We start from the raw sequence: 24,201 nt of genomic DNA on the forward strand, positions 1-24,201 counted from the left end.
ACAAGTTTTTAGTCTGGATAATAGGTAATTTGTTTCATCTTACTCTTTCAAGCTTGTTCTGATTTTTAAACCTGAGGCATCCCCTCTATTATTTGATCTGCCCTTTCAGCTTTTTATCCCTTTTGAAATAGGCGGGGGCATACCCGATTAAAACCCGCAGAAGGCTCCTTTCTTCTCCCGTAGTCCTCGGCAGGCCGTCGTCGCTGAGAGGGTTAACCGGGCGGGTAGGGCGGAGGGTCGGGCTCACACCTTTCCCAGAGACCTCGGGCGGTGGCGGCGGGGCCCGGGAGGGGCGGAGGCGGGGGCCAGACGCCTCGCCGCCGGCGCCTGGGCGAATAGCAGCGCGCTGCCCGCCCGGATTGGAGCAGCAGCATCACGCTGACCTCTGCCTGGGATGTAAACCGGGCCGGCCGCAGCGGGCAGAGGAAGGCTCTGCGCTTCTTGGGGGAAGGCAGCACCGGGCTGCGAGCTGTACGCAGGGGGCGGCGGCATCCTCGGCCTGGGCAGCGCCCAGTGGCGGCTGCGGGAAGCAGAGGGAGCCCGGCGCGGGCGCGGGCGCGGGCGGGGAGCGCGCGTCGGTTCGCACAGGCAGCGGGAGGAGGGGCCGCGCGAGCCATGGCCGGGGACAGCGAGCAGACCCTGCAGAACCACCAGCAGCCCAACGGCGGCGAGCCCTTCCTGATCGGCGTCAGCGGGGGCACGGCCAGCGGCAAGGTACCGCGGGGCCCCGGGGCCGCGCGCTCCCCCTCCCTTCTGCTCCCCTCCCGGGTCCCGGCCCGGCGGCGGCGCATGTGGCCGGCGGCCGCGGGCCGTGTCAGTTGCTGCAGCCACCGCGTGGCCCGCGCGCCTCCGCTCCTGGCCGCGCTCCAGTGCCGAGTCCTCCCTGCGTGGACTACGGGCTCCGCGGCGGGGAACGCGCGGGCGGGGGCCCGGGCCACCCGAGGTTCCAGAGGTACCCCGGCTACCGATCGCAGGGCTGGCACGCTCCCCGGGCGACAGTGACTCGTGGCCGGGGTCCTGTGGGGGAGGGGCAGAGAAAACGGATGCTTATTGTTTTGCAAGTCCGACGTGGGGGAGAGGGCTTTAAGCAGGGTCCTCTGCGAACCCCCGGTCCACCCGTCTTCCCCTGTCCTGGCGTTGATGCGCTCGTCCAGCGGCGCAGCCTGGGTGCCAAGGGCGGAGCGAGCCGCGTAGCCCTAGCCGGACGGCTGCGAGAAAGCACGAGGCGGCGTCCAGGGGAGGAAGAGGAGCCCCGCTTGGACTGGATGCCGGGGCCGGGGATTGCAGGGGTTTTTGGGAAAAATCCTGAGAGCCAAATAAGCGAGGTGACATCAGTATAATGATCATAGCCGGGGCTTTTTTCTCTCTCTCCCTCTCTGGTTTTAAGAGGAAACGCGGTCAGCTTCAATGAGAAAGTTGTACTGGCCCCGTGCTCTTAGATGTCTGGGGCCGTAGGCGTCTTGGATCCGCCGAAAGTGGCCATCCTCAGGGTGTCTGACCCCTCTGGCAGCCTGCTTTCTTTGTTTTTTCAGCAAAGCTAGGGATATGATTTTCCTAGCTTTACCCCCCGGCTTTTTCTGCAGGTGGAGAAGGGTGGAGTCCTCACAGATGTTTCTTTCTTTGCTCCCCTTCCTTTAAGATGTGGCTACTTGTTTCCCCTGCTGTTTAACAATCTCCAAGTTGATTCGGCGCACGGGCTCCAGGGGAGCCTGCGAGACATGGGTGCTGCGCGCTGGCTCTGCCGAGGCGAGATGATGCCTCCTAGGGTTGGGGAGAGCGGAGCAGGAAGGCTGGTTGGCGCCATGAGAGGAGAGCCACGAGGTTTTCGCTCCGGATCTGACTCTGCCGGAGCCCCTCCTCCATTTTGGTTTTACACGTTTCCCTCCAGGTCTGGACTACTTCGGCGCGTGGGGCCCAGACACGGCAGCTGGCGCTGTGGAACTTCTTTATTGATTAATCTCGTCCGTAGCTCCCAGGGTGAGGAAATCAGCCTGCTTTAGGGCCCATAAGTTTATGATGAATTTGCCCCTGGTTGAAAGCCTTTTTTAATTTTGAAAAATTTTCCACCTTAAGCCAAAGCCAAACCAGGATGCCAGTTCTTTTAGGAAGTTTAACTGTTACATTAGAACCAGCACCCCACCCCCCGAGCATATTCGTGTTGCGAGGCTTCTTTTTTTTGTTGTTGATGGCTGTATTCCCAGAGCTCCTAGCACAATACCTGGCGTGTGCGTGCGTGTGTGTGTCGCTCAGTCGTGTTGTGACTCCATGGACTGTAGCGCTCCTGCCACAATACCAGGCATGTGTGTGTGTCTGTGTGTGTGTATGTGTTAGTCGCTCAGTCGTGTCCAACTGTTTGCGACTCCATGGACTGGAGCCCGCCAGGCCCCTCTGTCCATGGAACTCTCCAGGCAAGAATACTGGAGTGGGTTGGCATTCCCTTCTCCAGGGATTTTCCCAACCCAGGGATCGAACCTGGGTCTCCTGCATTGAAGGCAGATTCTTTACCGTCTGAGCCACCAGGGAAGCCGACGTGGCGTATAGTTGGACTCAAATATTGATCTGAGATCCAGCCCTCCTAGGGGTAGGGAGACAAACTGGCATAGGAGTGTAGCATTTAAAAACAAAATGACCTTGGTAATCAACTAAATAATTTAGTTACTACAGAGGTAGAAATTTAGATCCTGAAAGGTGAAATAACTCTCTTCTTATTTTTGTGTTCCTTAATGATCGCCTGTTCTCAGTTGATGTCAGTATGCATTTAAGTGTTATTTTGGTAATGTGTCATGTAGGAACTAGTAATGAGCTCTTAAGGGGACTCTTTCTTGTGCCTGTTTCTAATCAAGGAAGAAGATACTTCCCAAAAAGGTCTGTTTTCACATAGTTTTCAATCTTTGGCTGTGTCAAGTGGCATGTGGGATTTTTTTCCCTCAGTAGAGATCAAGCATGCACTGCTTGCGTTGGCAGCAGTGAAAATTTTGTGTTGTAGTTAGTTTGCGGCAATTATGTCATGATTCTATATTCCAGTCCTTAGCATCTTTCTTCAAAGGAGTTTGAATTTTTGTTTTTGCTGGGGGGTGGGGTTGTTTTTGGTTAAAGGATGGTCCCTAACAACAGATTGACCTCGTTTGGGAGTCTCAAGCCTGAACATTTTAGTACAGGGGGCTCTGGAGCAAGTGGTGGAGCCAGAACTAGATAGGTACTGCTCTGTCCTAGCCGTTGTTCTTGTTTAAGAAGACTTGACTAAGGCATGTCTGGAGAACACAAGTTTACACCTTCAACCTGGAAAGGGGCTGCAGAATGGTTTCAGAGGTATTTGACCCAAAAGGAAATGGAAATGCACATTGGCTGCATAGTATAGATCTTCACTGCTCTCTCCCCTGCTCTATGAGAGAAAACAACTCCCTGTTTAGCTTTTCCGGAGAGCTCTAATTTGTCCAAGTGTTGTGGCTGCCCTGAGTTGCAAGTATTTTATCTCAGCCTAAATTATTTTGGTTGTGGAAGGCAAAAATAGTGATTGCTGCTCCATATATCACATTTTAAAAGTTTGTTTTACAAATGAAGATGAATTAGAACTCTAGAGTAAGCTTTACTGGGCTGACATGACAAATCACTGCTAAAAATTCATTTAAAATTGTGGTGGGTTGAGAAAGTAATCTGGATGTTTGTTAAAGACCAGATTCTCACATTTCCTTTTAAAGGACAGGTCTAGAGAGAGCAACAAGTAACTGGTTAAGGGAAAAATGACAGTTTAAATTTCTTTACCTGCATATATACCCTTGACTTTAGTTGCCATTCCCTGTCCTCTTCATTTTTGTTGTTTACTGCCCTGTGGCTTCTTCCTTGGCCAGTTAAAATAGTTTCTTTTTCTGAACTGTCCTCAGAGAGGTCTTCTGTAGCTTCGCTCTGACTGGGTCGCGCTTCTTTTGGGAAACCTTGGATGCGTCTCCATCACCCAGACTGCAAGTCACATTGCACAGTTCCCTGCCCCCAAGATGTGGCCCCAGACTGTTTATTTTTCTACTCTTTTCCTGCTTCCCCACACCCAGATACACAGCACACATCTGTGGAACTGCTTTCAGTTGCACTTCTTTAAAAAATTCATTCTTTACTTTTTGGAGGATAATTGCTTTACAGAATTTTGCTGTTTTCTGTCAAAACTCAACATGAATCAGCCCTAGGTGTACATGTATCCCTGCCCTTCTGAAGCTCCCTTGCTTTCAGTTCTACTTTTGCTCCTGGTCTTTTCTCTGGGATGGCCTATAATCCTTTTAAGGCTTCAGCCAGGTTAGTACTTCCCCCAGGGAAGCTTGTTATCTATACCCTTAATCAGAATAATTTTTTATCTCTAATGCTTCTGTAGTTTCACTTCATTTTGCCTTTGTTGCTTAGTTGCTAAGTCGTGCTTGACTCTCTGAGACCCTGTGGACTGTAGCCTGATAGGCTCCTCTGTCCCCGGAATTCTCCAGGCAAGAATACTGGAGTGGGTTGCCATTCCCTTTTCCAGGAGATCTTCCTGACCCAGGGATCGAACTCTTGACTTTTAGCCTACTGCATTGGCAGGCGGCTTCTTTACCACTAGCACCACTTGGGAAGCCCAAGAATACTGGAGTGGGTTGCCATTTCTTTCTCCACAAGGTCTTCCAAAGCCAGGGATCTCACCCACATCTCCTGCATTAGCAGGCAGATTCTTTACCATTGAGCCACCAGGGAAGCCCCCAATTGCTGGGGTTATTTGTTGACTGCTTCCCTCACTATAATAGAAGTTCTGTAAGAGCAACTCATTTATTTTTGCTTTAATGCCTGTTGCAGTGTTTTATACAGCATTGTCATTCAGCATTTGTTGGACTGAGTTTGGCAAACTGTAATTTATAACTACCCTTTTATTCTTTTCATTCATGACTATTTGAATTAGCCTTTTGATGCCACAGTTGAAACCATTTTTAATTGTCCCATATGTGTCGGAGTGACTAGACAATAAAAAGCCCACCAGAACCCTAACTCCTTCGTATTGCTTATTCAGAGTCTAGTATTTATTGCATGTTTACTAAGTGGATATTTGCTGATTGTCATTGGGCAGAATACTGTTTCAAGTGCTTGGACTTGAGAGAAGGTCAGGAAATAAGAAAATATGAGAGAAAGTCTCTGTCAGTATAGTTTAAAACTGCTTAAACAGCTTTTACCAGCCAGCCAATTGAGCATTAAAGCATTTGATTGTCTCTTCCCTTTGAACTGGGGCAGGTGTCTTCCCCATTGATGGGTAACAATGGGAGAGGTCATGTAGCTAGTCAGGGACAGAAGCCAGATAGGAATCCAGGTTTTTCCTTTACTAAACCTATTCCTGTTTTGGACTTTCTTTGTCAGCAGAGACTAGCCCTCAGAGGTATTTTAAGGCAGGTCAGTTGGACAGTGTATGATTAATACAGCCCAAGAGAGGACATTGCAGTCCCTTCAGCGGTGGGAGCTGTCAGCTTGGCTTGACCATGAGTCAGCATCTGCTTTTGGAGCGCCCTGGAATGCTCCCTGGACCTGGGTTCTTGGAGCCTCAGCAGCCATCCCTATCCAACCAGATCACTTATTCCATACCGTCCCTCCATCAGGTGCTTCCAGAACCGTGGGACTGAAGTCCTGCCTTGAGAAACAGAGCTGACATTGTCTGCTTTGTACTGCCCCAAGCAGCTGCCGGGGAGGCCTGGCATAATCTGGCCCTGCTGATATCCTGCTGCTCTTTTCCTTGCTGTTGATTCTGGCCAGACTCCTGGCTTGGTCCATCAGGCTCCCTACCACCCTGACACCCGGGGCTGGCTCTTTACATTTGCTGTTTGCTCTGACTGAAATTCTCCTCTTGTTCATTGCACTAGCGTGTCTAGCACGTGCCTATTAAAATGCAGCCCAGACAAAAGGTCGAGCTGCTTGCTGTTGCCTCCTTTATTTCTTGTTGGAAAGTCTTTGAAGTGTGTTTCTGACGCACGCTGTCTGCTCACTTAGCTCCAGCTTACCATACCTATAGCATTTGCTTAGGTCTTCTGCCTCATATTATTTTTAATTTTTTTTTTAAGTTCCCACCAATAGTGTAGGAGGGTTCCCCTTTCCCCATGACCTCCCCAGCACTTGTTATTTGTAGACTTTTTTATGATGGCCATTTTGATTACATTTCTCTGGTAATTAGCAATGTTGAACATCTTTTCACGTGCCTGTTGGCTATTTCTGTATCTTTGGAGAAATGTCTGTTTAGGTTTTCTACCCATTTTTTTTTTTTGTCTCAAACATTTTTGTAATACTTTATCTTTTTCTTCCTCCCATTTTTTGATTGTGTCTTTTCATTGATACTATTTCTTCGTTGACTCTTATTCTCATGAGATCTTGTGATGGAGACAGGTTGTAGAGATGGTGCTGTTGGATTTGCTTAAGATCCCTAAGATTTTTTTAGACGTGTGTCTCAATTTTTTAAAGTTTGAGGGTATAATCTGTGTGTGTGTGTATGTGTATGTATGTGCTTTCTTGTCCACCAAACTTTTTATCATTAAACTGATTTATCATTAAAGCATTTGATTATGTTGTTGTAAACTATCATGTACCTGTATATGTAAATCATGTCAGTATAATTAATATAATTAAAAACAAAAATAGGGATTATGGAATGATAAGAAAGATGAGATATACACTTAGAAATGTGGCTTCTTTAACAGTATAAAGCCTTTTGGTTCTTACTGAGTGTTTGATTTTTAAAAACCTTGCTTAAATGTGATGATTCATGATCGTGGTGATATTTACTCTTAGTGATAATATAAGGCTGAAGGTTTGATTCTGTTACTAAGTCTCTTAAATCTTGATTTAATGACTGTATTTGAAAAAGTTATTGCGCAAAATGATCCAGGTACAAGAAACTCATCATTTGTAGTATTTATCCAATTATAAGACTCCCATCCCCCGGTTGTAGCTAGGAAATTTTCATCTTCTTTGTTGTCCATCAGCTGTTTTTGCAAACCAAGGTGCTCCATTTATTTTTTTTAGCTAGTGGATTCAAAACCCACTGAAAACCCTCATTTGGAATAGTTACAGGTTTTTACAAGTTTCTATTTATGAGTTTTATAGTTGCACACATAGTTTTTGGCAACTAAATTGCCTCACAATGGAAACATTTTCAAAGTATTATTTTTAATATTTAATTTGTTAATTTGATTTTAATACATGTATTCATTTTCTTTCAACAGCAAATCAAAAACTTCTTTTGAAAGTGAAATATTTCCAAATGCACTGAAAATTTTAAATGAAGATAATAAAGAAAAGACAGACTTTCTTTTTTAAAAAATATTTATTTTTATTTATTTATTTGGCTGTACAGGGTCTTAGTTGTGGCATGTGGGATCTAGTTCCCCAACCAGGGATCAAACCCAGGGCCCCAGCATTGAGAGATCAGAGTCTTAGCCACCGGACCACCAGGCGAGTCCCAAAAGACAGACTTTCTAAAAGGCAAAGTAAGAGGTATAAAAATCATCAGGTGTTAACAGAGCAGACTCATCAGCATCCAGTAAAGTCTAACAGGAGAGTTCACTCAGAAAGCAAAGCATTTACAGTCACAGAAGTACCATCAGTACACTGTTTAACCTGAGAACTATGAAGAGTCGTACAAAGCGGTGGACTTTCAGGCCTCGTATAAGCAGAACTTTGATTAGGTATGAGGGCATTGCTTCTATTTTTCCTTTCATCCATGCTGTGCAGCCTGTGGGATCTTAGCGCCCCCTCCAGGGAGTGAACACAGGCCCCCTACTGTGGAAGCACAGAGTCCTCACAGGGACGTCCTGGGGACATTGGTTCTGAAATGAATCATGTATGCTTTGAGAGTTTTGAATGATGATGGAAGAGGATGATAATACTAAAAAAGATCAATTTGCATTGGCACCTGGCTATTAAAAATGATCTTTTCAGAGCAAAAAATTTTTTTAAAAATTTATTTGGCTGCCTTGGGTCTTAGTTGCAGCATGCAAAATCTTCCTTGAGGTGCGTGGGGGTGCACGGACTGAGGTGTTCAGAGAGAGAGGGTGAAGTTGCTCAGTCGTGTCGGACTCTGTGGCCCCATGGACTGTAGCCTGCCACGCTCCTCCGTCCACGGGAGTTCCCAGGCAGGAATGCTGGAGTGGGTTGCCATTTCCTTCTCCAGGAGATCTTTCCGGCCCAGGGGAAGTTGGGTCTCCCACATTGCAGGCAGACTCTTTACTATCTGAGCCACCAGGAGTTGTTCAGAAGTGAGTGGAATCTTAGTTTCCTCACTAGAAATCAAGCCCGCATCCCTTGCATTGCAAGGCGGATTCTTAGTCACTGGACCACCAGGGAAGTCCCGCGTAGCATTCCTTTATTTATGAAATGCAGTTATTTTCACATGGATACCCCGTGTGAAACTGCAGGAAAGTGTCAAGAGTATCTCTGAACCACTCATACTTCCTAGAGTAGCCTTGAGTGCCCTACATAGTAACCTGAGTGCCCTAGGATGTCCAGCAGTGCCTTTCATTCCCATCCTGTGTGGTCCCACATTCATTCTGGTTGAGCATTCATTTTCACAATAATGGTGACAGAAGATTCTACCATGTGGCCTTTTGTATGACTTGTGGCACCTTTTTGTAGAGCATCAGTAAGGTAAGACTTTTTGTCTAGTACACGCATGGTGTCCTTGAAGTTGAGCTGTGCTTCTTTATTTCTTTAATCACTTTAATCAGTCTATAAGTGTGCTGTCTGGTCTGATATCTCCCCTCCCTTCCACTGCTTCCCTCCCCTCAGCTGAAGAGCTGTTGCATCATATCTCAGCAAACATCCTCTGTTTGCCTGCCTGTCCTGAAGGAAGTCCAGCGTTCTGCAGGTGTGTCTAGAGTCATCTCTTCTAGATGGTGGAGGGTGAGCTCTGTCCCTGCTCTGTGTGCGCTGGCACAGGGAGCTTCTGGGTACTGGGATGCTAAGACTGCTGACCTGTCTTTGGACTGTGGCCTTTAAATATTTGCATACATTTCTGCTAAGAGAATTTTTGAGAATTCTTTATTCCCATCACATGGCTTTTCATCACATAAGTAGAGTAGCAAATCATGTAATTTCTGATATATTGTAAATGTTGATGTTTTAAAATAACAATTATCTCATTCTTTTAAAATGAATCTAGTGGGCTCTAGATACTGTTATAAGTTGACCTATTGTCATCCATTTAAAAAATACATGACTAAGCTTTTCATTGAATCAGAAATGTTAATTTTTCATTTTTTTCTCCTTGAAATGATATTTCAGTTCCACTTCCTCCACAAAATGTTAATTTATCTTTATACTTGAAAATCTTTTATTGATCATTCTGTCATCGTTCTGCAACAAAAATATGGAGTGATGGGAATGATTTTTTATTTTCTATCCTCATAAGTCTCTTCAGTATTAATTTCTTTTGGTTTGTGTCAGTATGGTTATTAACATAAATTAATCAGAACAAGTAGGTATACATTTTGGATAAGTAATTAAATATGAAAGGTAGAATTATGTCAGAAAGCAACTTGAGACAAATGGAGCTCCAACACCGAATTATTTCATGTATTGAGGAATGATTACTACTTAATGCGAGAATAAGATTTTTCATTTTCACAGATGTAAAATTTGAGAAACCTTGTTGACAGAAGTAGATAGGATCAGAAGAACTTTTGTTATATCAGGTTCACTTATTACTTTTACTTTTTTTTTTTACTTTTACTTTTAATTGGAGTATAGTTGCTTTTAATTGAAGTATAGGTGTGGGAAGGAATTGAGAGTATATATATATATATACACACACACACTGACATACATACACCACCATGTGTACAATACATAGCTAGTAGGGAGCTGCTGCATAGCATGAGGAGCTCAGTTCTGTGTTCTGCGATGACCTAGAAGGCTAGGATGCTGCGGGGGAAAGCAAGAAGGAGGCTCAAGAGGAATCTTCTTGAGGAAGATTCAAGGAATCAAGGAATTCCTTCAAGACTCAAGGAATTCCTCTTGAGCCTCCTTCTTGCTTTCCCCCGTAGTATCCTAGCCTTCTAGGTCGTCGCAGAACACAGAACTGAGCTCCTCATGCTATGCAGCAGCTCCCTACTAGCTATGTATTGTACACATGGTGGTGTATGTATGTCAGTATATACATATATGCTCTCAATTCCTTCCCACACCCCTGGCCACAAATCCATTCTCTATATCTGGGACTTTATTCCTGCCCTGGTCACTTAGTTTTTAATCTTTTAAATTATATGTCGAAACCTGATTCTTTATGAATCAACCAACTCAACGCTTAACTCCCTTTAGTTTTGTTGAAAGCAGAAAACTGGAACCCTTCAGAATTGTAAAAGGGTTTGTCACTCCCTAATTAGGCCACAGTTTATAGTGTCAGCACTAGTATTTCAAGTCACCCCTCATGGCCGCTGAGTTAGGAAACTTGGGCTCCAGTCCAGCTTTGCCAGTTACTTATTAGATATGTTCAAGAGTCCTGTCAGACAGTAGCATTTCACAATTCTGCCACTTGCCTTGAGTATCCTATAATTGTTTTCTTACCACTGATCACCCAGACGAGGTGCTTCTCTAATCCTCAACTCCGAGCCTGCATAAGCATTTGTCACCTTTCGATGGGATTCTGAAAGACTGGTTGCTGTCTCTTGCCACTTGCCCGCATCCACATGAACCTGGATCTTTCCAGGTCAGTAGGTCCTGGGGCCACGTGTGTTTTTCACCTGAACTGGGTTTGTCCAGTCCACTGCTCAGTCACCCTTCTAGTGCTAGTTTTCAGCCCTTAACGCAGCTGCTTTGGCTGCTGCTGGGCGGTCACTGTTCCTTTGCTGGTGACACTTGTGCTTCCTCCTCTTGGGCATCTCCTCACTAGGATTGGATGGTAGGGGCATTGCTCAGCTCAGCGTCATTGTACACGGTAGATGGCTTCAGTTCAGTTCAGTTCAGTTGCTCAGTCGCGTCCGACTCTCCGCGAACCCATGAATCCCCTGTTTAAGAAGGAAGGAGGGAAGGAAAGTTGCTCAGTCATGTACGACTCTTTGTGGCCCCATGGACTATACAGTCCATGGATTTCTCCAGGCCAGAATACTGGAGTGGGTAACCTTTCCCTTCTCCAGGGGATCTTTCCAACCCAGGGATCGAACCCAGGTCTCCTGCGTTGCAGGTGGATTCTTTACCAGCTGAGCCACAAGGGAAGCCCTGTTTAATTTAAAAATATATATATAATCAACCTTAGTACCTTACTGTCAAATCTTACTAGCGATGCCTCCTAATTTTGTTTAATGAAATGCTTGTTGATATAAACTATATCTTAAACTCAAGAAATGCAAGAATGCTAGATCTTTTAAACCACAGTTATTATCTTAGAGGGAGGTAGATGCATTGTCTTTTGAGGAAAACGATCTTTGCTTTAGGCACCTTGCATTCATCTGAATGCAGGCCTTTTGTAGCGTGGAGTGGAGTTGGTGAAGTGCTGAGCAGAGCCATAGGATGAGAAAACACTGTAGGTGGCTTTTTAGGTTCTGAATTTAGGGTGGCCTGTAGGCAGCATTCTGAAATAGATTTGACATGAAGACGCGGCCCATAGCCATGTGTGTCATTTTGTATTGCCCCGTTGGGATTATTGGTGTTCTCTTCGACATGGATGACAAGTAATCATATGCATTACTTGAGTTTCTGCTGTGAAACAGCCAGCTTGAGATCTGAGATGCTGCCATTTAAAATGTTTTCTTTTTTTGACAAAAGAAGTGCAGATACTTTGAAACAATTACGGTCTTTATTATTCTGGTAAGTTTATGATAGGACTGATACTAAGAAGTGGTTCTGAGCAGGAACAGAACTGGGAACCCAGGGCAGAGAGCCCTGGGCCACAGGTTGCCTGCCTACCTGTGTGGCCCATGAGTTGGCTCCTCTACCAACAGGGGCTTTGAAATCCGCCTGGTATCTGTCAGAGCAGCTGTGACATGACCGCGCTTTGTCTCAGCGGAGGATCTGAGGGCCTGTCTCTGTTGTGTGCTATGTTGGTTGTCTGTGGGCACTGTCTCCAGAATTTCTATAGAAGTTGGGTTTGGTGAGGAGACTGCTGTTTCAGGTGGGCTGAATCTCCTGGGGATCTGTTGATTTTTCTGTTGAGGTAAAACACGTTTTTTAAGAAACATTTTTTATTGAAGTATAGTTGATTACACTGTTGTATTTATTTCTGCTGTACAGCAAAATGATTCAGTTATATATACAGATAATATGTGCAGATATATATGGGCTTCCCTGGTGGCTCTGGTAAAGAATCTGTCTGTCAGGCAGGAGACTCGGGTTCAATCTCTGAGTCAGGAAGATCTCTTGGAGAAGGAAATGGCAACCCACTCCAGTATTCTTGCCTGGAGAATCCCATGGGCAGAGGAGCCTGGAGGGCTACAGTCCATGGGGTTGCAAAGAGTTGGACATGACTTAGAGACTGCATACAGACACACACACATACATTCTTTTTCATATTCTTTTCCATTATGGTTTATTACAGAATATTGAATATAGTTCCCTGTGCTATACAGTCAGACCTTTTGTTTATCCATTCTGTTATAATAGTTTGCATCTACTAATCCCAAACTCCCAGTCCATCCTTACCTTTCTGCCACCACAATTCCATTATCTGTATCCATATCTATGTCCAGTGGTCATGTATGGATGTGAGAGTTGGACTGTGAAGAAAGCTGATCGCCGAAGAATGGATGCTTTTGAACTGTGGTGTTGGAGAAGACTCTTGAGAGTCCCTTGGACTGCAAGGAGATCCAACCAGTCCATTCTAAAGGAGATCAGTCCTGGATGTTCATTGGAAGGACTGATGCTAAAGCTGAAACTCCAGTACTTTGGCCACCTCATGCGACGAGTTGACTCACTGGAAAAGACTGATGCTGGGAGGGATTGGGGGTGGAAGGAGACGGGGACAACAGAGAATGAGATGGCTGGATGGCATCACCAACTCGATGGACATGAATTTGAGTGAAGTCCGGGAGTTGGTGATGGACAGGGAGGCCTGGCGTGCTGTGATTCATGGGGTCACAAAGAGTTGGACACGACTGAGCGACTGAACTGAACTAAACTGAAGCGTTTCTGTTTCGTTGATAAATTCATTTGTTTTCTAATTTAGAGTTCACATAGAAGCAATATCATATGATATTTGTCTTTATCTTTCTGATTTATTTCACTTAGTAGGCTAATGTTTAGGTCCATCCATGTTGTCACAAGTGGCATTATTCTGTTGTGATTGAGTAGTATTCCACTGTGTGTATGTGTGTGTGTGCCACACATCGCACGTATACCTGTTCATCTGTCAATGGACATCTGGATTGTAAAACATGCCATTTTGATTAGTCACTAGTTTTATTTTCCTCTGCCTCCTCTGTAGAGAAAGTAAACGTTTGCAAGCATAAGGAACAGACTCTTGAGTGACACATCGTAGTTGAATAAGACGCAGTGAGTACTCTTCTGGAAGGCGATGCAAAAGGATGATGTAAGCCAGAGGCTGTGCTGCATTGACCATTTGGGTTCTGGAGGAATAAGATCAGGAGACATCATGCTTGAAGTAGAGAAGTTTGTGTTAAATCCCCAACCTGCCATAAGGCTCCTTTGGCAGGTCTTGTTGATGTGATATAATCAAAGCTTTATGATGTCCCTCCTTCCAGCAAGGATTGAAGTAGAACTCCTGTAGGTCCAGATAGCTCCATGGCCTTTGGAGTCAGCATGTTTGTGTTAAGACCCCAGGTCTATCACTCTTCATCTGTTTCTTCTGAAGCCCTTTCTAGATCTGTGAAAAGGAAATGATGTCTAGTTTGTCTAGTTTGGAGAGTTGCTAGAATTCCATGAGAAGGTGCAGAAGTGTACACATGACAGGGGTTTGCGGCAGCCAGCCTTGCCTGCCTGCCCTGTGGTTCACGCTCTGCGGCAGCTGTGCTGTCACTGCAGGCTCTTTGGCCGTCATGCTGCCCCTTCTGACCAACACGGCACCATGAGCCTTGTGCTGTCCGGGTTTGGCGGCATTGACAGCAGTGGTGTGTAGTTCCACTTGCTAACTGTGATACTGTCTCCTTGGGGCCATGACCTGTCTTCTTTGCTGATAAGGCCGTGGCTAGTCAGATGTTGGTCTTTCAGTGTTCTTTTTCTCATCACCAGCTTGCTGGCGGCTTTAGTGATTTTGTTCTGCAGTTGTTAAGGTGACCCTTTTACTTTCTTTTCCTTTTTGATTTGGCCCAAATTTGCAGGATTTTAGTTCCCCAGCCAGGATGGAGCCTGCACACTCTGCAGTGGAAGCGAGGAGTCTTAAGCCCTGGACTGCCAGGGAATTCCTGTGGTGGTCCTTTTCTTTGAAGAAGTGGACTTGTTTTATAAAGGGTAGTTAGGGGTGGGAGGGGGAAGCGATTTTTCGACATTCCTTTCTTCAAAAGCCCTTTTGGTTAAAAATGGAACACACAGGAATGTGTGTAAATTACAAGTGTGAGGTTCACCGAGTTATGAGATAGTGACTGCACCTGTGTAGGTCCCCGTGGAGTCAGGAAACAGACCGAGCAGCACCGTGGAAAGCCCCTCGCCATCGCGACGGCCTTGTCCCGGCTGCCTTTTGACTGCCTGCCAGAGGCGAGGCAGTGTTTGCTAGCTGTAGGGTTGCCATGCTCAACTTGCAGGGATCTAGGAACTTGGTCTCGCATAGGAGACAGGCACATGAAAATACAGCGCCTACAGCTCTCAGGACTTTGTCTCCCCTTGAGAGGAAAGTTCGTGTTTCCATTCATTGGTTTGTTCTGTAAATGTTTATTAATTTTTGACAAAGTGCCAGGCATGCAGGTAAATACTATGAATATAGCAGTGATTAGATAAAGCCCTTGACCTCTTTGGGCTTACATGTCTAGGGCTTGCTCACCAGTACTGACCTCGTGCCCAAGCATGTGGCAGGTGTTTAGTAAATGTCTTCTAAACCCAGCTAAAAATACTCCCTTTACTCTTCTCCTGTGGCATTCACCCTCTTATCGTCAGCTGTTAGACCTCTGATTTTCTTTTCTTTTTTCTTGAGATAAATCTTGAGTTGATTTACAGTATTATATTGGTTTCAGGTACACAGAATAGCGATTATAGTTTTTTTGTAGATGACAGTCTCATTTATAGTTACTGTAAAATATTGGCTATAATCCCTGTGCTGTACAGCATATCCTTGTAGCTTATTTATCTTATCCATGGGAGTTGGTACCTCTTAACCCTCCATCCCTATCTTCCCCCCGCACCTGCCCCCACTGGTAACCGCTATTTTGTCCTCCGTATCTACGAGTCTATTATTGTTGTTGTTGTTGTTATGTTCACTCACTTATTTTATTTTTCAGATTCTGCATATAAGTGATAACAGGATATATGTCTTTTTCTGTCTGATTTATTTCACTAAGCTTGATACCTCAGTCCATCCAAGACCTGACCTCTAGATTCCAGGATCCTGGAATGTAGGTTATCCATTCTAGCCTCTTGCACAGAAAGGACTTAGTCTGATTATTGAAGGTGTGACAAGTGCCAAGTAAACAGTACAGTCAGTAAGTATTGTCAGAGGTTCAGAGGAGCTGGAGAGTGTTAATGGCTGTGGTAAAGCTTTTCTTGCTACAGTTGCCAGTAATCACCTAGTCCCTAAGTCCGTTAAAGCTATTGAGTCCTTAGTTTACTTTTCTGTAACATTTGACAGTGACCATTTCCTCTGGGAAGTTCTTTGATTTCACCTCTCTAGGCTAGCTTGTTTTCTCCTGTGTCACTATTCTTCCTCAGTCACCTCTGAGGGTTTTTTCTGCCTGTGAGTGTGTTATGCCTTAGAACCCCCTCTTGGCTCACTGGTTTTCACCCTCTGCATATTCTGTATCCTCCATTTGTTGGTGATTCCCAAGTGATTTCTTGCCCTGAGCCTGTTCCTGGGTTCCTTTCCCACTCATCCAGCTGTCTCCTGAGCATTGCCTACTGATGGTCCTGAGCTAAATTTATTCAGAACTAGACCCTAGTCTAGACCCTAGACCTAACCTCATCTGCCACACCACCAGTATTTCCTCTCCACGCAAATGCAAAGGACGGCAACCTTGTGTCCTCTCTCTCACTCTCCAGCCTCCTCCATCCCCTTACATCCATCCAGGCTCCCAGAGTCCCAGCAGTTCTACTTGCTGAATTTCTCATGGATTTACCCGCCTCCCCTCCTTCCCTGCAGGCTTTTCTGGTAGCTCGGCTGGTAAAGAGTCCGCTTGTAATGCGGGAGACCTGGGTTTGATCCTTGGGTTGGGACGATCCCACGGAAGAGGGTATGGCAACCCACTTCAGTATTCTTGCCTGGAGAACCCCCATGGACAGAGAAGCTTGTGGGCTACAGCCCGTGAGGTCACAACGAATCAGACACAACTGAGCGGCTACGCAGAGCACAGCTCCTCCCCTGCCTCTGCTGTTTCTTGCTTGGATAACTCTCCAGTGGCAGTGTCCCAGCAGCCAATCTGGGACTTCTTTCAAAACATTCTCCACATTGTTGCTGGAGGGGTCATGCCTCAGTTCAGTTCAGTCGCTCAGTCTCGCCCAACCCTTTGTGACCCCACGGACTGCAGCATGCCAGATTTCCCTTTCCATCGTCAACTCCCGGAGCTTGCTCAAACTCATGGCCATCGAGTTGGTGATGCCATCCGACCATCTCATCCTCTGTCGTCCCCTTCTCCTCCTGCCTTCAGTCTTTCCCAGCATCAGGGTCTTTTCCAAGGAATCAGTTTTTTGCATCAGGTGGCCAAAGTATTGGACCTTCAGCTTCAGGATCAGTCCTTCCAATGAATATTCAGGGCTTATTTCCTTTAGGATTGACTTATTTGATCTCCTTGCAATCCAAGGGTCTCTCAAGAATCTTCTCCAACACCACAGTTCAAAAGCATCAATTCTTCGGCGTTCAGCTTTCTCTGTGGTCCAACTCTCATATCCGTACATGACCACTGGAAAAACCATAGCCTTAACTAGACAGACCTTTGTGTGCAAAGTAGTGTCTTAAATATGCTATCTAAGTTTGTCATAGCTTTTCTTCCAAGGTGCAAGTGTCTTTTAATTTCATGGCTGCAGTCACCACCTGCAGTGAATTTGGAGCCCAGCAAAATAAAGTCTGTCCCTGTTTCCCCATCTGTTTGCCATGAAGTGATGGGACCGGATGCCATGATCTTAATTTTCTGAATGTTTAGTTTTAAGTCAACTTTTTCACTCTCCTCTTGCACTTTCATCAAGAGGCTCTTTAGTTCCTCTTCACTTTCTGCTGTAAGTGTGGTGTCATCTGTGTATCTGAGGTTATGGATATTTCTCCTGTCACTCTTGATTCTAGCTTGTGCTTCCCCCAGCCTGGCATTTTGCATGTTGTACTCTGCATATGTTAAATAAGGAGGGTGACAATAAACCACCTTAATGTACTCCTTTCCCAATTTTGAATCAGTCTGTTGTTCCATGTCCAGTTCTAATTGCTTCTTGACCTGCATACAGATTTCTCAGGAGGCAAGTCAGGTGGTCCCCGGTATTCCTACCTCTTGAATTTTCCACAGTTGGTTGTGATCCGCACAGTCAATGGCTTTAGTATAGTCAATAAAGCAGAAGTAGATGTTTTTCTGAAACTCTCTTGCCTTTTCTGTGATCCAACAGATGTTGACAATTTGATCTCTGGTTGCTCTGTCTTTTCTAAATCCAGCTTGAACGTCTGGAAGTTCTTTGTTCGTGTACTGTGTGAAGCCTGACTTGGAGAATTTTCAGCCTTACTTTGCTAGCGTGTGAGATGAGTGCACTTATGTGCTGGTTTTAACATTCTTTGGCATTGCCTTTCTTTGAGATTGGAATGAAAACTGACCTTTTCCAGTTTCCAGGAGGGATCATGCTTGTCCCTCCCCACAATGCTTGTGGGTGGCTCTTCTTTGCCTTCAGTCTTGCTGCCAGATTGCCTCCCGCCTAAGCTTATGGCTTAGTTTCTCCAGCCTTAGTTTGTGTCTCCCCATAGACCATGCCTGTCCTTTCCTACCCAGCCATCAGCTTCCAGTTCCCGGATCTCAGAGAGCTCGCCTCCATATTTTGGATGTGTGGCTGCTTCTGTTGTCCCCTCCACTTTTGTCTGTTCTCTTCAAAAGGAGGTGTTCTCTGTCTGCTGTGCTCTGAATTGAGGTTCCTCTCCTGCGTTCTCCTCCCTCTAGCATGGTGTTCCCTGTCCTCCGTCCTGTGGAACACCTGTAATAAAGTCCCACTGGCCTTCAAAGTCAGGTTCTCTGGGGTTCGTCATCCCTTGGCCAGATCCGCAGGCTCAGAACCTTCACAACAATAGCAGGACGTCGTAGATATTACTGTTCTCCAGTTTGCGGGTCACCTGCCTGGTGTGTATGGGGTTTGGTTTGATCGTGGCTGCACCCTCCTGCCATCTCGTTGTGGCTTCTTCTTTGCTTTGGAGATCTTCCTTCGGTGGGTTCCAGCATCCTCCTGTTGATGGGTATTCAACATCTAGTTGCCAGTTTGGTACTTCCGAAGAAGAAGATGAGCACATGTTCTTCTACTCCGTCGTCTTGAACGACCAGCCACCAGCAGACTGAGCGATGTCTGTCATCTCTGTTTACCTGTCTGTGCCTCGGAGATCATAGGTACTCAAAATAATTGAGTGAATATAATGAGGTTTTTTTTCCCCCTTTTTGGCCATAAGTTATGTATGGATTTATCTGGGTAAATATTTTTTCATTCTCACATCAGAATTTGAGGTCTGAAAAGTTAGTCTTAGATATAATTCTTGGTTGATCTTCATGGTATCTGTTCTCTGCAGAGCTGAATGTTAGACTAATGCTGGTAGGACCTGTACTAGCAGGAGCCATGCTTGTTGACATCGCATCTGGCTGACCCCCTGCTCTGCCTGCCACACATGTGGAGGGAGAAGAGCAGGCGTTGGGACGGCAGATGGACTGTGCACTGAGGTTTTGGAACATAGGACTAGTGTGCAAAACTGTGATCTCATGAATTTAAGAGCTACTAGTGCATGTCAAAAGTTACTATACATGACCGAGGAAAAGAAAGTCAGCTTTAAATGAACTCTGTTTATAGGAAAAACCATTACGTTTGTCTGCGCTCGTAGGTAGATATTTCAGTTTCACGTTGTTGGGCTCAAGTATTTTGAGGGTGGCACAGTCTGAGAGTTTGTTAGAAAGAACAAACCTTCATCTTTTGCCACTTCATTTTTTCCTCAATCAAAAGTAACACATGCTCTTGTAAGACTCTGCCATGGCATGTTGGAGTGTCTGCAGTCACTCTGTTCTACTACCTTATTTTATTCTCCTTATATCACTTACTACAGTCTGAGATTATTTGTATGTGTGTTTCTTATCTATTTCTTTTCAAAACACTTTTGCAAATAATAGGGAATGTTTTTCTGAGCACTGACTATGCGTGTTCCAAGTGTCATGTATGTTTTAACTCCTTTAATCCTTTTAAGAGCCCTGAAAGGTACATTACTGTAATTATCCCTGATTTCCAGGTGAGGAGCTTGTAGTACAGAGTCGTTAAGTAAGTCTTAAGTGCATAAGCAGTGTATGGTGGGAATGGCATTTAAATCCAAGCAGTGTGTCTGGTGGCTCAGTGGTGAAGAGTCCAATGCAGGAAATGTAAGAGAGGAGGGTTTGACCCCTGGGTTGGGAAGTTTCTTACTAGAGTTGGAAATGGCAACCCACTCCAGTATTCCTGACAGGAAAGTTCCATACCGGAGCCTGGTGGGCTGTAGTTGATGGGCTCGCAAAGAGTCAGACGTGACTGAGCCGTGTGCACACGTGCACCCCGACTCCAGTCTCTCTCTCTCACACACACGCCCCCGACTCCAGTGTCCCAAACCCTACTCCGCTCTTCTGAGTCTCAGTATAAGCTCTGTAGGGCACGTGGCTTGCTTCCTGCAGCTCCCAGCATGATGCTCTGCACTGGTGCATGGAATGAACATGAAATATACCAAACAAAAAGTAAGAGTGAAATAGTTTTCAGCACCCTTCTACAGTGCAATTTGGTTATTTTCCTCAAAAAACGTTTTCTTTTCAATTATAAGCATACATAAAGTCCTTCTACATAAGCATTACTGTCTTGGGAAACATTTCTGTTCCTCCATGGCCGCTTGGGGACTCTGTCCCTTGGGATGTGACATTGTCTTAGCTATGCAAGAATGGACAGGACTGAGATTATTTTATGATACCTAAATGTTAGTTTCCTTGAGATGTGGGGGACAGTTTAGCCTCATCAGCATATCCTGGGGATAGGAGTGCTCCTCCAGATGGCTGCTGTCACCTATTTTCTGTTGATTCTTACTGGGAGTTGTCATCCCTGTAAAGAAAATTAATGGTGCTAAATTCTGAGGGTATATCTACTTGGAAAGGGCTTCCCAGGTGGCAGTAGTGGTACAGAACCCCTTGCCAATGCAGGAGACATAAGAGATGCGGGTTTGATACCTGGGTTGGGAAGATCCCCTGGAGAAGGGCATGGCAACCCACTCTAGTCCTCTTGCCTGGAAAATCCCATGAACAGAGGAGCCTGGGGGACTATAGTCCATGGGGCCGCAAAGAGACGGGCACGACTGAAGCGACTTAGCATGCATACGTACTTGGAGGTTTGAGTGTGTTGGTTACTGACTCCGATCTTTTCCCAGTTCCTATAGTTGTGCTGATGAGAAAAAAAGACTGCTTAAAATTTTCTTTGTGGGACTTCCCTAGTGGTCCAGTTGCCAAGACTCCGCACTCCCAATGCAGGGGGCCAGTGTTGGACCCCTGCTCAGGGAACTAGGCCACAGCTGAGAACCTGCATGCTGCAACAAAGATTGAAGATCTTGCATGCTGCAACTAAGACCCAGAACAGCCAAATAAATTTTTAAAAAATTAAAATTATTTTTCTTTGTGTAATAACGTTTTATAATAATGTTTGAGAAGTGATTCTTATCTTTCCTTCTCTTCCCCTCCAGTGGGAGCAGAGGGTTTCCCTGTGGGACAGGGACTCTTAGGTTAGCATGGGGTCAGCTGCCAGAAAACCATCAATTTCTTAAACTGTGTAGCATCTTGTTAAGTGTGCATATTTTGCTGGAGGAGCTTTCTATACCAGAATCAAGTGTGAGGACACACAAAGCCCTTTTTGACATGGGTATTAACACGCTCTCATTCTCTGGCTACAGGGATCCTGGAGGCTGACTTCATTTAGAGACTAGCAGTACATTTCCTAGTCTGAAAAAATGAGGTGTATGTGAGTAAAACTTCAGCGAGGGTGGTTTGGACTTTTCCTCATTAGGGCACAGAGGTTCTCACTGATGGAGGGAATATGTGGGCTCAGCCTGTGTGCAGGGGGCACCTGTTCAGATTCAATAACCATTTTGGTGTGATAGCAGTGTCATGCCTGCTTTTGTCCCCATCTGAGCCTTCTATCATGTAGATTGGAAATAGCGCACACCCTCATATTTAAGTGGCTATTTTTATTTCCAAATGCTGCTGCTTGTGTGCAGGTATCTGATTGAAATTTTAACCTGTATATTACTGTGGTAAAAGTTAAAAATACGTGTTTGATATGAAAGACAAATAGGCCTGCCTTAGCTCTGCTACTACCTAGTGCAGTGGTCTTGGGCAAAGTTGCTTGCTGTGCCTCATTTTCCTCATCTGTAAAATGGGCACCAAAATGGTACCTCTCAAAAGAGGTGAAATAACATGCAGTAATAATACAGAGAAAGCCACTGAAATGGTTTACAGTAAACAGCCAATGAATGTTAGCTCTTAGGAAGATGACGGTGACGATGACAATGAGGATAACTACCTCTTCAGCAAAGCTTATCACCCCAAACAAGGAGTACTTCCTCCACTTCATCCCATTTCCCCAGAGACAGACACTTCTAATTCTTTTGATTATTTTGCTGTTTCAGAAAATCACATTTTCACTGATATTTTCTGCTTTTCCCCCCTCCCAATATTAAGCGTGCTTTATTGACTTCTTGTGGATGGTGAGGTTTTAGCTAACACTTAACCTTTCCCTATGTCTCTTCAATATAGTTAAGTATATCATTTTGGTTAGAGTGATATTTAGGATTCTGTATTATTATGATCGCTGAAACTCCAATACTTTGGCCACCTCATGCGACAAGTTGACTCACTGGAAAAGACTCTGATGCTGGGAGGGATTGGGGGTGGGAGGAGAAGGGGACGACAGAGAATGAGATGGCTGGATGGCATCACCAGCTCGATGGACATGAGTTTGAGTGAACTCTGGGAGTTGGTGATGGACAGGGAGGCCTGGTGTGCTGTGATTCATGGGGTCGCAAAGAGTCGGACACGACTGAGCGACTGAACTGAACTGAACTGAACTGAACTGATAGACTTTGTTCATACTGAGTTGTGGGATTGTGTTTGAGAGTGTTGGGTGTTACCAGATTTTTCGAGTGCTATGCTGAGTTGAAAGAAAATGAGTAGGTTATTGTCAATTTGCTTTTGCTTATGAAGTTAAAGGTTGTCATACGGTTGCTGGCTGTTTAGAATTATTTTGTGACTTGCTTATTTTTCTCCTCAGCTATTTAGTTTTGCCTCATTTGTTTGTATGACCATACTGGAATCTGAGAAAGAATTGGTAGAGGTTAAACTTTTAGAAGAAATGTTGGGCTTTAGATAGACTGGGGATCTGGAGCAGACTTGGATTTCTGTGGGTCTGTCAGCCCTTGTTGCTGCTGCTGCTGCTGCTAAGTCGCTTCAGTCGTGTCCAACTCTGTGCGACCCCATAGATGGCAGCCAACCAGGCTCCGCCGACCCTGGGATTCTCCAGGCAAGAACACTGGAGTGGCTTGCCATTGCCTTCTCCGCCCTTGTTACTAGCGGCCTTATCCTTAGGCTTCAGAAAGTACAGTGGGTCTGCCTGTATTATACAAGTTGGGGCTTGTACAGTTCAAGTTGGGAGTGCCTAGGTGGATGTAGGATGAAATGAGCCCAGTGTGGGAACAGACAGACAAGTAACACGATTATGAGAAGGAAATATGAATGATAGGGGGAAAAGCTGAGTCTCCAAATACGAATGATAGGGGAAAAGCTGAGTCTCCAAAGTGCGCTCAGTAGAAGGCTAGGCAGAGTCTCACAGATGGAATGTCCATGGTGATTTACTTCTGCTTGGTACAGGTTGCTCAGCGTGGGGGCAGGGGCGGAGGGTAAGGACAAAGCTGGAGTTGTGGCCTCATGGATCTCAATTGTTTACCAACCGACCAGACGGAGGAGGTCAGGTGGTGTGGTGCCTCTGCTCTGAGAATCCCAGCTGGAGACAAAACATTCTCTTTGTGTAGCACATGGTCAAACTGTGGGTTCTGGATCTAGGAGAGGAGTGGGGGAAAGCCACAACCAAAGCAGAATTTTTCTCTGGCGTTGCAGTTAATGAAGTAGTCCTAGAGGGATCCTGGCCTCTGAGATGTAGCGGGGAAGGAGCAGGGCCATGGCGGTAAGGTGGAGAGAGGAGGAAGCCAGTGGTCTGGTGCCGATTACCGTTTTATATAGAATGGTCAGATCCAGCGCTGTGAGAGAGAAACACGAGATTCATTTCTGCTGTTCTCATCTTTAGCTCTAACCTTTTTGTGTGGGAGGTTAGTGACCAGCTTTGCTGGGTGATTGTAGTGAGGGTTTGTGAACACAGGAAAAGCTGGTTTTAGCCAGAAAAGCACGTCTCCTGGAGTGAGGAGCAGAGGGCTGCACAGTAGGTGTGGGCTCACAGCAGTTCTTGCCCTCTGTTCTTGGGGTGACGCCTTCCTCCACCGTTCATCCGGCCTTTACCAGGTCTTTCTGAACAGTTCCTAGTAAGTCATAAGCATCTGTAACTCGGTTGGTCATCTTTTATATCGTGGTGGCAGTGGTGATTTAGTTGTTGGGTTGCATCTGATTCCTGGTGATCCCATAGAACATAGCCCACCACACTTCTCTGTCCATGGGATTTCCCAGGTAAGAATACTGGAGTGGGTTGCTGTTTCCTTCCCTAGGGGATCTTCCCGACCCAAGGATTGAATCTCATCTGCATTGCAGGTGGATTTTTTTTAATGACTGAGCCACCAGGGAAGCCCTCTTCCCTATCAAATAGGTATAATTACAAACACTCTTTGTTCAGTGAGATGGACTGGATTAACAGGTGAGAGGTGTGACTGCCGTGACCCAAAAACAGTCTGGAAGCCAGGAAAAGAAT

The 24,201-nt window shown here is 45.5% G+C and overlaps 1 protein-coding gene across 5 annotated transcripts in view; it reads left to right on the forward strand.

The window, feature by feature from the left end:
* Positions 1 to 301: 301 nt before the first annotated feature.
* Positions 302 to 24,201, forward strand: part of UCK2 (uridine-cytidine kinase 2) — a 70,675-nt gene continuing 46,775 nt past the window's right edge. For 3 of the 5 annotated variants that reach the window (XM_088835992.1, XM_055401790.2, XM_088835994.1), the window contains exon 1: positions 1,029 to 1,325. In XM_088835992.1, coding sequence (XP_088692118.1) covers positions 1,044 to 1,325 — 282 coding nt within the window. In that variant the 5' untranslated portion in view covers positions 1,029 to 1,043. Of the gene's footprint in view, positions 715 to 1,028; positions 1,326 to 24,201 lie in introns of those variants that run through there. The other 2 variants (XM_088835993.1, XM_055401791.2) reach the window with 2 other exon arrangements.

Source organism: Moschus berezovskii, chromosome 4 (genome assembly GCF_049115385.1).
Source record: "Moschus berezovskii isolate FMDL1 chromosome 4, NW_MosBer_1.0, whole genome shotgun sequence".
Lineage (NCBI taxonomy): Eukaryota > Metazoa > Chordata > Mammalia > Artiodactyla > Moschidae > Moschus > Moschus berezovskii.